The following is a 12,636-nucleotide window of genomic DNA, read 5'->3' as shown; positions in this document are numbered from 1 at the left end:
AAAAAGAGAAAGAAAAAAAATTCATATGTAGAAAATTTAAAAAACTATAGGCGCATTTTTCTGAAATATTTTTTTTTAAATGTATGGTTTTTAAAAAAATTCAAAAATTATAAGACGTCGGCTAATTTATGGTCCTGAAGTTAGAAGACAATTAACAATTTTCAGATTTTTTGTCAATACCTCAATTACAAAAAAAAATATGTACATGATTTTTAGTTATATTGAAGACTGGATAATTTAATCTTAATTTGTAAAACATAAATTGAGGGGAAGTTTTAAAGAGGGGAGCAAGTATTTTTTGTTATTTATAACTTCCAGGTAAAATTAATTTAACTTATTATTTACTAAATAATTTAATTGAAGGACTCATTTATGAAGTAATAAAAATACGTATTTTTTATTTGCATCAACATTTAATGACGAGTTGTTATGGAGATATCATTTATAACGTTGATACAAAGTTTTTTTTTGTATTTATTTATTATAAATTAATAATTAGAAGAAGAAACCAAGGATTTTGCCTCCTAAATGTTTCCTTCTTGCTTCCTCATGATCCATAATGCCTCCACTGGTTGTCAAAACAACGTATCTGTAAACAAAAAAATTAACATTAATTGTAATCAATTGGTCAGACTAAAAGATATAAATGTAAGAGACCCAGTATCCGATCACTCCGAGTACTGGTTCCCTGATCGGATACAAGGTCTTTTACTTTAATTATTTATAGAAGAGAAAAAATAATTGAATGATAAAAATCAATTATGTTGATGGTAGCAGACATCAACAATTTTAAAGTTTTTGGAAACAAATGACATATGAATAAGAGAATCTATTTATAAATATATTAAATTAAAACTGTAAGCAAAGATTATGGAAAGTTCTTTAAATGAATTAAAATTTTTTTAGTGATAAGGTAAGAGACCCAGTACCTGATCAAAGAACAAGTACCCGACTACTCATCCGATACTAGTTAGTATGATACTGGTTAGCCGAAGTCTAGTAACTTTTGTATTTTTTTCAAAGCAATAAATTATAAAAAAAAATTGCATTTATAATTTTTTAAAATTTTCTGCATGTCGGCATTCTAATCAGCAAATTGTCTAACTTAATATTTTTAAGTAGATGATTCTGTGCAATTTTCAGATAGTAATAGTCGGAAAAAATATTATTTGAGTACCTAGACAAAAATTTTATACATATACTAGATATGAAATCAATTTTTAGATGAAAAAAAAAAAAATTCCAGTTACTTTTTTTTCGCTTAAATGGAGTTAGACAATTTGCTAATTAGAACCTCGATGTGCATTTTTCTATGATCGATTCGTTAAAGAAAAAAATTCGAATATTATTGTCTGTTAACTTCCGGATCATAAATTAGTCTACTGGTTTCACAGATAAAATTACAGTAAATAAAAAAAATCTAAAATTACCCAAATTGACGAGAAGGCAAAAGGTTGTTGGTCCACTTCTCAATGTCAGTAATTGGTACATCAAATCTTGGTGAAATAACTCCACACTTGTTCAATCTACCAGAGAGGTTGACAACAATTTTACCACTACGGTGGTCATCAACAATTTCAAATTCTCCAATGTAACCTATCATCAAAATTATAATTATAAAAACAATAAAAATAAACAAACCAAATACTATCGTTTAAAACAAAAATTACCATGCTTCATCATGACACCAAGAAACTTGACGATAACTTTGGAGCAAGGTCTGATGAGAACCTGTCTCTTGTTACGTTTCTCGGCATTGTTGATACTTTTGAGCGCATCACTGAGTACATTCATTCGCACCATGGCTGCAAAATAAAAAATTCAAATTTAAATTTAAATTATCAACATTTAAATTATCAACACGCAAATAAACAATTAAACAATAGTCTTATTTAAATGGCTACAGTAAATCATAACCCCACTTCTTCACTCTACTTCACAATGACAAAAATCATAAAAATAAATATCGCAGATAAAAAATATTTGCTGATAATTATTTTGCAACAATTAATTAATTTAAAAAACACTAAATAGACAATTATTTGATAAATTAAACAAAGATTACCTGCGATTTAAATTTTGTTTATCGCGCACCGACTGGAGCTAGAGGTTAGCCAGCGAGTAAAAGGACCGAAACCATCAATGCGCGCACGCAGGAAGTTAAAGTCTCCATCGTCTCCATAGATCGGAACTTTAAAATTTTTACCGACAACAGATAATTTGAAGAAATTTTAAAATTTAAAATGGATTCAGTATTGACACTCAAGATGTCACTTAATTTAAATTTAAAAACAGGAATGGACTATTATATTATTCGCTATTCCTGATGTTTGTAGATTACCCAGATAGTTCGTAACGTCATCAAATAATTCATTACGAAGTAGTACATTTATAGTGCCACGTAATTTTGACATTGATTATTAAATTTCATTATAAATATATACAAGTATTTAAATATATTGATAAGTAAATTATTAATGATAACATTTAATAACTTTAAATAATATTTAAAGTGTAAAAAAAATAATGGGCTCATCACAAAGTCTCGAAGTACCTGGTGGCGGTACCGAGGGTTACCATGTCCTGAGGGTACAAGCTGGATCACCAGGTTACAAAGCCGGGTTGGAGGCATTTTTTGATTTCATCGTTTCTATTGGTAACATAAGACTAGACCAGGACAATGATACACTGAAGGATATTTTGAAAACAAACATAGACAAAGAATTGCAGCTGACGGTTTACAATAGTAAGAATCAAACTGTCAGACAGACGACAATAGTACCGAGTATGACGTGGGGAGGTCATGGTTTGCTGGGTGTCAGTATACGGTTCTGTTCATTCGAAGGTGCCAATGAAAACGTATGGCATGTGTTAGAGGTACATCCGTCATCTCCAGCAGAGCTTGCTGGTCTTAGATCATTTACTGATTACATTATTGGTGCTGATTCAGCTCTACATGAAAGCGAAGACTTATTTACGTTGATTGAAGCTCATGAAGCCCGACCGCTTAAATTATATGTCTACAATACCACTGATGATTCGTGTCGTGAAGTTACGATCACACCAAATTCTAAATGGGGGGGCGAAGGTAGTCTTGGTTGTGGTATCGGTTACGGTTATCTTCATAGAATACCTGTAAGAAATTTATTTGATAACAAAATGTATCCAAATTCATATCAGGTAATCAGTCAACTTATTTAAATAATCATTGAGTAAATAATAAATTTTAAAATACTATTTATTTTACAGACAACAGTTAAAACCCCAATAGCTGCGCAAGCACAGCCAGTTAATTATGAGCCGCAAGTTAATAACAATCCTGCAGTAACAGCTGTACCACCAGGTTTTGCAATACCACCTAACTACATGTCGACATCATCGGGTATTATGCAACCAGCTGATACTACTGTCGTTTCATCAATAGCCACACCAACGATACCAATTTCCACGGTACCAGTGCCGCAGACAATGCCAATTGATGCATCAGCACCACCTAAATTTATTGATCCTGCAATTGCTGGTGCTTCAACAACCACCAATCCAGCAGTTAACTTCTTCAACCAACCAAATTATTCCCAGAGTATGTTTATTAATTTAGACTACAGTACGACCTCGTTATAAGTTACTTACGTACGTAATTAAATGACAAACGTCAACTAACTTATAAAAGGACTGCGGGCACTAACACGACGCAGACATGCAGAAAACCGAGTGATCGCCGAGTAAAAAATAGTAGGGGAAAATTATTCCCATGATAATTTTATTTTATTTATTTTAGATTCGTCGATGTATCAAAATACTCCGAGTATACCTGGAATGCCAGTAGCACCACCAGCGCAATCGTTCCTTGTGGATACATCTATTCCAGATTCATCACCAAGTCTTCAGTATAGCTTTAACCCACCAGCAATGCCGCAGCAAACAAATATTCCAACATCAAACGTGCCGTACTTACCCCAGTCTCAAGTGGTAACGACACCAATTTCACTTCCTGGCATGCCACCCATCACCGTGAGTGCAAGCTTACCACAAACGAGCAATTTCTTTCCAATGCAAGATCAAAACCAAATGACAAACAACACGAGTGTCACTATTCCAACATCTGCTACGGCACAATAAAATTAATTATTATTTTATAATTATCACTAACATCTTCCTCTGGATTATTTTCAGATTGAATTGTCAAGAGGATTCAAATAAATGGAGATACTAAAAATATTTTATAATAAATTGATGCTGACATGTCCATTTTATATGAAAAATAATAATAATTAATGAGCTAATTATTTTAAAGTCTAAGGCTCGATGTAAATACGATTGGATTATCATTTTTTTTAAATTTTAAAAGTTATTAATAATTATTAATATTAAATAATAATTTAACAAAATATATCAGTTTATAATCAATAAATATGTATGGCAAAATGATTTGGGTTTAATTATGCTCAATATTAATTTAATAATTAATAATAATTATAGTTTTATAACAAGAAAAAAAATAGTACGTGATAAGATTATGAGTGTAAATGTAACTAACATGTGTCAATTTTTTTAATTTTCGAATAAATAAGTAAACTGTAGAATAAAAATTTAAAAATGCGTATTTAGATCATGAAAAATAAGTATGATATTGAAGTTAGCAGACGTCTAATAATTTTTGAAATTTATTTGAAACTAAATTATAAAAAGAAAATTTTTTAAAAAATTGCAGTTATAGTTTTTTTAATTTTCTACAAGTGCTTTTTTTTTTTTTTTTTTTTTTTTAATTGATTTGTTGAAAAAAAAATTTGAAAATTGTTAGTCAGCTAACTTTAAGATCACAAATAAGTGCGCGCATTTCAATTTTCATTATTTAAATTAATTTATTTATTTAAAATTTAAAAAATGTCTGATGTCTGCTACATTCATTCATAACTAGGATTATTATTTATCTGGATGATTACTTATAAAATAATTATGAGTGTGAATGTAACTGACAAGTGTCGATTTTTTAAATTTTTGAATAAATAAATAAAATGCAAGTAGGATAAAAATTTAAACGTGCGTATTTAGATGTGAATGTAGCAGACATCAGACAATTTATAAATTTTAAATAAATTAAAATAATGAAATTTAAAAAAATGCGTGCGCGATTTTTCGTTGATCTAAATACGTATTTTAAAATTTGTATTCTACTTACATTTTATTTAGTTATTGAAAAATTTGAAAAATTGACACTTGTCAGTGACATTTACACTCATGGGAATGTAGCAGGTAAGTCAAATTTTAAATTATAAAAAAAATGCACTTACTAATTTTCAAATTTAAAAAGGGCGCATTTTTTAAATTTCATTCGATTTAATTTACTTATTTCAAATTTTTAAAATTCAAAATTGTCAGTTGCATTCACACTCTTTTAGATAAAAAATTAGTAAGCGTATTATTTTAATAAATTAATTTATTTGAAATTTATAAATCTTCTGATGGCTGCTACACACACTCATAACTTCAGGATCATTATTTATCTACCTGATTATTTATAAAAAATAATTACAAGTGTGAGCGTAACTGACAAGTGTCAATTTTTAAAATTTTTAAATAAATAAATAAAATGTAAGCCGAGTAAAAATTAAAAATACGTTTTAAATAAAAAAAAATAAGCGCGCGCATTTTTAAAAATTGTTTAAATTATTTAAAAAATAAAAAATTGTCTGTCAGCTACATTCACAATTATCAAGATTATAAAATATTTTTAAATGGTATACATGATTATATTCTGTCCCACTTTACATGACTTACATCATTACATATTTTTTAAAATTACTATTTATAAATAATATAACAAACTTCATTTCTTCTTATTTTTAATTATTTTAAGAAATTTCTTTTTTAGTAACAAAGTAATTTAGATAATAATTTCAGTGTCACCAAGTTCTTCATCAGTTGGCAGAGTGAATTTTGACGGGTCGATGAGGTTTCGCTCAATCGGTTTCAGACCATTATCTTCTCGGTACCGAAGCACCAGGTAAGCTTCACGTTGAGCCCAGTCCCGGCACTTTGGATCAGGTAGATAGCAAAAAATGAAACCACCACAAATAAAAATAAGTGTGATGGAGAAGAAAAAGTTTGCGTGTACTAACATTCTGTCCAGCCATTCTTCTTCTTCATGAAAGCCCCAACTGATCCAGTGTTTGGTTTCTGTTACTTCATGAGATGTTTGTGTTTGTGTTACAGGAGAGCTGGTGCCTGATTGAGCTTGCGGTGGCTTTGATGAAGTGTTGATAAAACGCAGTGATGGTATTGCTGCTAATTGTGGTATTGATACTGGCTTTGTTAACTGACGAGTTTTTACTAATGATTTCAACAAGCCACTTCGCAGCAGTTGGTTTGTACTGAGACGTACCAAGTTTGCCATTTTTTTTTTTATTTATGACAATTATTTATTTATTTAACTTTTTGTTTTCGTTTCTTGTTTCAACACTTGGATTTGTTACGAAACGATCCACGATTTTTGTACTTGGACAGGTTAGAACTCATTCTGTTACGACATCTAGTGGGCGGGTTTTTTTTTTATTTAAAATTACAAGTCTGTTTTTTTTAGTTTGCAAAAAGTTAGAGCTAATTTTTTGAAAAAGTGTGGGATGTAAATATTTATTATTGTTGTATTAAAAAAAAAAAAAACCCTGATTACAAAAAAAAGATTTGCTTCATGTTAACTGCATAACATATTAGTAGATTCAAATTGTTTTAAATCATTTAAAATTGTTTTGAATCGTTCCAAATAATTTTTCTTAACCAGGGCTGATAGAAATTTCGATTGAGTTCCAATCAGAACTCAATCATAGTTTTGAATCAGAACTAGACATTGACGTGTACTTTCTAATATTTATGTAAAGTAAAATAACAAACAACTTGTTTATTTACAATTTTAATTTTGTTATTATAAATTTTATTTTTTCAAAATAAAAAATTAACATGTGCTGTAATTTGAATTAAAATTTTCTATAAATAAATTATGATACTGAAAGTAGCAGAAATAAATAAGTATTTTTAGAAAAAACTTTAAATAATTGTGGATAAAAATTTTTTTAAATATCTTTTAATGGATATTCTAAAAATAGTATTTTGTTTGCAAGTAACTTGTTTATAAAAATTAAAAAATTGTCTGATCACAGTAGTCAGTGGACATCTGACAATTTTTAACACTTTTAAATAATAAGTTAAAATGTTTATAAAATAACAATAAAAAAATGCATGTTTAAAAAATTCAAAATTCAGTACATGCACTTTTTAAATTTTATTACTTTAATTATTTAATTTTTTTATACGTAATTAAAAAATTGTATGTCTGCTACATAATTGTCTGATGTCTGTGACTGTCAGTATCGTAATAAACTTTAAATTAATTTTTAAATTAAAATCAAAATAATTGCTTTTCATGAGCCGAATATGAAAGTAGCGCGAAAATGATTAATTCAAAATTAATAAATAAATTTTCTGTTGAAAAAAAAATTGATCTGCCTTTCAAAAGTGAAATTAAAAGAAAATTTATGACCGTGTTGACAAACGACTTATATGCGCCAACATGTTGCGCATGTACAATTTTTGCGCGTATTCAAGACATCATTAAATATTCATCAAAACATTTATGAAGGATTAATAAAATTTCTGTGGCAATAAATTATTAACTATAAAACTAAAATTAAATTAATATTGCTATTTACTTGTGACATTTCTAACATTTAAATCTAAGTAACCTAGTAAATTATTGCAATGACAAATCTTGTAAGTAATTTAAATATAAACATTATCATAGCTATATAAATTTCGTCTTATTAATAAAATACAATATTATTGATTGTTAATAAATAAATTATAGAGAAATACAATGGAGTCTGTAGATCGTGATCATGATGGATTTAATAATTATGTTAAATCAATCACTAGCAAATGTAAGTAAAAAAAATTCCTATGGATTATTACAATAATTAACCAATAAAATAATATAAATTATTTATTAATTACAGATGCGAAAATGAAGAAAAATGTCAATGAGTTTATGATTGATGCAAAAGTTTATGAATTTTTTGATCAAGTTATAAAATATTTAATGTCTCATCCAGTCTTATCAGCTATTTGTCTCTTAATATTGGCTTCATTTACAATACCTATTTTTTTATTCGTATCATTTACTATTATTAACATTGCATTTGCATTTACTGGTTTCATTATTGTCCAAGGTACGTTTATTCAACACGCACTGAAATTTTTGAACTTGGTATAAAGTAAGAGACCTAGTACTCGATCAACGAACTAGTACCCGATCACTCGTATTTTTATATCTATATTTACTAAATTTTACTAAATATAGATATACAAATATATGGAATGATCAGGTACTAGTTCCCTGATCGGGTACAAGGTCTTTTACCTTAGTGTAAATTACTCGGTGTAAAAATTTTGCTGTCAAAATTACAATGATCCTGAAGATAGCAGACAATTAACAATTTTTGAATTTTTCTTCCCAACGAATCAATTGCAAAAAAAAAAAACTAAAAATATGCACATGAAGAAAAATAAAAAAGCTATAGGTGCAATTTTTTAAATATTTTTTTTTTTCATAATTTATTGTTATTAAAAAAATCCAAAAATTATTAGACGTCGGCTGACTTCAGTACCATAAATTACACTGGGGTTTCCGTAGTGCCGCCATATAACCGCGAACTCTTGTAGAACTCCACGAAATGACTTTTTTTAATAATAAAATTTTTCGATATCTTGCTTAGTTTTCGAGAAAAATACGATTTTTTCAAAAAAGTGATAAATTTTAGATTTTAATATCTTCAACTTTTTTTGTATTTTTTCCGGAAAGTCGCAATTTTTGAAAAAGAAAAAACGTTTGAATTAATCCATTTTTTAAGAAGTTATAGGTTTTTGGGAACAAATTTTATTTCGTCGAGTTCTACGAGAATTTGCGGTCATTTAACTGCGCCCCGGAAACCGTAGACTTCCATTGCACTTATAAATATTCAAATAATTGATAACAATTTGGTTCGTTATTTATTACAGTTGCAGTACTTTCAGTTGGAGCAACAGTATTATGTTCAATACTATTTTGCGTATTATCAATAGTTGCAGTCATTGGAATAATTTGTGTCCTAACATGGTCAATTGCTTATTATTTACTGACATTTATGAGAAACATCCAGAGAGTCCGATAAATTTATTTAATATCAACATCAAAAATTGAGATATTTAATTTTATAAATTTATAAATAATGCATTTGTACACTTATAAATTATTTATTTTTTTCATAGCTAATAAATTTATTTATTTTAATCATAACTTATTTTCTCCACATGACTACCAGCACACTTTGAAATTTCTTTCCAAAGTTTTATTTCGGTTTTTTTGTCATTTTTGTCCAGACAAAACGATTGTATGTAATCGCGGCCATTTGAAACGACTAAGTATCCAATTAAGGAATAATTAATTTTTTTTATTTAAACAAGAGGGTAAATAAATAATAAATGGACACAATTGGCACCTAGATAAATTTGAATTGACGTAAAAAAGGATACATCCAGCAGTACAGTTCTTTATAGTTGAATAATTCCACGCGATGCCAGTTAAGTCTTTGTAATATTTCAGTTTTTTTCTAAACAAAAACATTTTTAATTGAATTTCAGTCACGTAAATAATATTTACACAGACAATAAGTAAATATTTAATGGAATTACCTTCTACACTCCAAAATTTGTTTATCTCTAGGACTAGGTTTTATAGATTTCATTTCATTTTTTTTAAATTCATCCTTCAAATTTTCGAATACTAAAAATTTCAATTCATTTCCTAATTCTTCCTACAATATAAAAAAAAAAAGTAATTTAAATGTATGACTAATATATATTAATTATAACTAAGTTTAAAAATAATTTTTTACCATTGGGTCTATCAGATTTTCAAAATCATTTAGCAGACAGTTTAATTTTTGTTCTTCAATAGATAATTTATCTTTGTGCCGTTTATTTTTGTCATTCAAATCATCAATTATTTTATTCTGATCTTAATTTTTTAAAAATAAAATCAATCATTAGTTCAAAATATTATTATTTAATTTAAAAAATACATACCGGCTAATTGGTCATAATTTTTATACTTAATTTGATCTAGTTGCGATATAAAATTACGAAATTTTTCTTTCGTATCTTTTTTTTCTGGAATTGAAGAAAAATATTTTTCGCGCTGTGCCAATATTTTATCCATTTTTTTAATATTTATTATTGTATTAATTGATTAATAGTATAACTGATAACAAGTGTTGCATTATTTGTTATTGAATTTAATAACAGAGGTTAGAAAATATTTTCAAATATAAATATTTACGTTTATAAAAGATGGAGATTGTGGCTCTATTCGAAAATTCTCTAGTTCGAGTTTTTAACCACGAGAGTAAGTCGGAAAAAAACCGCGCGAATTTTAAAAAATTTAAACCTAAAAATTTTATAATCGAAGTTAGCAAACAATTGACAATTTTTTTATTTTTTTTTTTTAACAAATCAATAAAAAAAAAAAGAGTAAAACTAAAAATATGCGCATGTAGAAAATTAAAAAGGCTAACGATGCAATTTTTTGAATATTTTTTAGTTGTAATTTAGTTTTTAAAAAAATTCAAAAATTATTAAACGTCTGCTAACTTCAGTTTTATAAAAATTTTATTTTAATTAATTAATATAGATAAAAATTATTAAAAATATCTTACAAATATATTAAAATATTTTTTAAATAATATAATACTATATATATTACACATCGTTCTAAAAATAATTGATAATTATTTTGTAAGTGAATTCATTATTTATACAATTATATAAAATATAACTTAATCTAAATAATTAATTATTATTTATTAGGTGCAGAATTTTCTTTTTCTTCATAAATTTCAACACATTTTCCAATTTCTTCCCAAATTTTTTCTTCTGTTCTTTCGTCGTCTTCATTAAAACAGAATTCCTTTGTGTAGTCTTGACGATTTGTTACATCTTTATCTTTCATTAAGGAATAATATAATATACAAAAATATAATCATTAATATGATCCTGAAATGAGCAATTAAAAATTTTCGGATTTTTTTTTTCAACAATTTAATTTAAAAAACTAAAAACATGCATATGCAGAGAATTAAAAAAACTATAGGTGAAATTTTCTGAAATATTTTTCTTTTTAAATTTATGATTTTAAAAAAATCCAAAAATTATTAGACGTCAGCTAATTCCAGTATCATTAACTATTTAATTCATTATAAAAAAGGATACATCCTTTCGTACAAGTTTTCAACATTGGATAGTCCCATCTGATGCCGGTCAGTATGCGGTAGTACTCCAATTTTTTTCTAAAATAAATAAATAATTAATAAAGACACATGCAATTACTTAATTAAATAATAATTATACATTACCTTCCATGTTCTAAAAGTTTTTGATCCGTATTACTTGGTTTTGTAGCCTTCAATTGATTTTTTCTAGACTCTAATTCCATTTTTTCTATTATTAAACGCGATTTCTCATTTGGTAATTCTTCCTACAATAAATAATTAATATTTATTGATTAAAACAATACCAGGATATTAATAAATAATTATATTTACCAATAATTCTGCCTGGTTTTCTAATTCGTTGTTTAAATAATTTTTCTTTTTTTCTTCGACTAATAATTGGTCTTCTTTTTCTGATATCGTTTCTTTCAGTCTTTCAATTTTTTTACTCTCCTCTGTCAACATTAATACAAAAATAAATTTATTAATTATTTTATTAATAATTAATGAGTGTGAATATAGCAGACATAAGACTACTCATAAATTTTACATAAATAAAAAAAAAAAATTTCAATAATGAACATGAAAGAAATTTTTGAATGTTTTTAAAAATGATGAGTTAAAAAAAATATTTTAAAAAATTGCACCGGGAGTTTTTAAAATTTTCTCCATGCCCATATTTTAGTTTCTTTTTTTTTTTTTTTAATAAAATTGTTGAAAAACCAAATTCAAAAATCGTTAATTGTCTGCTAACTTCAGGATAATTTAAAGACAGTAAAGTTAGCTGGCATCTGACAATTTTTAAAACTTTAAAATAATAGAACAAAATTTTTATAAAACAAAATAAAAAAATACACATTTAGACAATTCAAAAATTCATACATGCATTTTTCAAAATTTTATAATTTTAATTTTTTTATGTACTTGAAAAATTGTCTTATCTGCTACATTTACACTGAGGATCATTTATGCTTGATTTATTTATTTATTTAAAAATTTTTAAAATTCCCAATTGTCAATTACATTCACATTTATAATAATTAACTATAAATTAATTTGTTAATTAAACTTACGTGTAAGCTGTTCAATATTATGACGATTAATTTTATCTAATTGTCCAATAAAATTACGAAACTTTTCTTTCATCTGTTCACTATGTGGTATCGACGAAATATATCTGTCACGTTGTGATAAAATTTTATCCATTTTTGAATTAATTACTATTTATAATTATTAATATCAATTTACAATAATTACGGTAGCATTATAAAATGTTTTTAACGGTTATTCAAGGTTAGATTTTTAAAAACACTTATTTTTTAATTAAACTACAAGCCGCACA

General features: G+C 26.5%; 6 protein-coding genes across 7 annotated transcripts; 2 read left to right on the top strand and 4 right to left on the bottom strand.

Annotated features, from left to right (window-relative positions):
- Nucleotides 1-393: 393 nt before the first annotated feature.
- On the bottom strand, nucleotides 394-2,165 carry LOC103571619 (40S ribosomal protein S15Aa). Its single transcript, XM_008549832.2, has 4 exons — nucleotides 2,066-2,165; nucleotides 1,671-1,805; nucleotides 1,431-1,596; nucleotides 394-589 (listed from the first exon to the last, which is right to left on the bottom strand). The coding sequence occupies exons 2-4, from the start codon at nucleotides 1,801-1,803 to the stop codon at nucleotides 496-498; spliced, it is 393 nt and encodes a 130-aa protein (XP_008548054.1). The 5' UTR covers nucleotides 1,804-1,805; nucleotides 2,066-2,165; the 3' UTR covers nucleotides 394-495.
- Nucleotides 2,166-2,338: 173 nt separating this feature from the next.
- LOC103571620 (Golgi reassembly-stacking protein 2) lies at nucleotides 2,339-4,428 on the top strand. 2 transcript variants are annotated; one of them, XM_008549835.2, is made up of 4 exons: nucleotides 2,347-2,446; nucleotides 2,514-3,180; nucleotides 3,250-3,580; nucleotides 3,779-4,428. In XM_008549835.2, the coding sequence occupies exons 2-4, from the start codon at nucleotides 2,527-2,529 to the stop codon at nucleotides 4,117-4,119; spliced, it is 1,326 nt and encodes a 441-aa protein (XP_008548057.1). In that variant the 5' UTR covers nucleotides 2,347-2,446; nucleotides 2,514-2,526; the 3' UTR covers nucleotides 4,120-4,428. The 2 variants fall into 2 exon arrangements, with proteins under 2 accessions (XP_008548056.1, XP_008548057.1); XM_008549834.3 differs by having other exon boundaries at nucleotides 2,339-3,180.
- A 1,298-nt stretch (nucleotides 4,429-5,726) lies between these two features.
- LOC103571622 (NADH dehydrogenase [ubiquinone] 1 beta subcomplex subunit 11, mitochondrial) lies at nucleotides 5,727-6,509 on the bottom strand. Its single transcript, XM_008549836.2, has one exon. It carries the CDS (start codon nucleotides 6,392-6,394, stop codon nucleotides 5,885-5,887), a length of 510 nt encoding a protein of 169 aa, XP_008548058.1. The 5' UTR covers nucleotides 6,395-6,509; the 3' UTR covers nucleotides 5,727-5,884.
- A 98-nt stretch (nucleotides 6,510-6,607) lies between these two features.
- LOC103571623 (uncharacterized) lies at nucleotides 6,608-9,200 on the top strand. Its single transcript, XM_008549837.3, has 5 exons — nucleotides 6,608-6,874; nucleotides 7,511-7,764; nucleotides 7,859-7,931; nucleotides 8,007-8,219; nucleotides 9,049-9,200. Exons 2-5 carry the CDS (start codon nucleotides 7,753-7,755, stop codon nucleotides 9,198-9,200), a joined length of 450 nt encoding a protein of 149 aa, XP_008548059.1. The 5' UTR covers nucleotides 6,608-6,874; nucleotides 7,511-7,752.
- An 86-nt stretch (nucleotides 9,201-9,286) lies between these two features.
- Nucleotides 9,287-10,343, bottom strand: LOC128667281 (uncharacterized). The gene is made up of 5 exons (XM_053742840.1): nucleotides 10,114-10,343; nucleotides 9,924-10,045; nucleotides 9,721-9,842; nucleotides 9,562-9,638; nucleotides 9,287-9,446 (listed from the first exon to the last, which is right to left on the bottom strand). The coding sequence occupies exons 1-5, from the start codon at nucleotides 10,244-10,246 to the stop codon at nucleotides 9,316-9,318; spliced, it is 585 nt and encodes a 194-aa protein (XP_053598815.1). The 5' UTR covers nucleotides 10,247-10,343; the 3' UTR covers nucleotides 9,287-9,315.
- Nucleotides 10,344-10,796: 453 nt separating this feature from the next.
- On the bottom strand, nucleotides 10,797-12,601 carry LOC106694178 (meiosis-specific nuclear structural protein 1). The gene is made up of 5 exons (XM_014444502.2): nucleotides 12,368-12,601; nucleotides 11,628-11,749; nucleotides 11,439-11,560; nucleotides 11,296-11,372; nucleotides 10,797-11,022 (listed from the first exon to the last, which is right to left on the bottom strand). The coding sequence occupies exons 1-5, from the start codon at nucleotides 12,498-12,500 to the stop codon at nucleotides 10,883-10,885; spliced, it is 594 nt and encodes a 197-aa protein (XP_014299988.2). The 5' UTR covers nucleotides 12,501-12,601; the 3' UTR covers nucleotides 10,797-10,882.
- Nucleotides 12,602-12,636: the final 35 nt, after the last annotated feature.

The sequence above is a fragment of the Microplitis demolitor genome, chromosome 2 (assembly GCF_026212275.2).
Source record: "Microplitis demolitor isolate Queensland-Clemson2020A chromosome 2, iyMicDemo2.1a, whole genome shotgun sequence".
Taxonomy (NCBI): Eukaryota; Metazoa; Arthropoda; class Insecta; order Hymenoptera; family Braconidae; genus Microplitis; species Microplitis demolitor.
The sequence above is the reverse complement of the archived record's forward strand: the minus strand, read 5'-3'. Positions and strand labels throughout refer to the sequence as shown.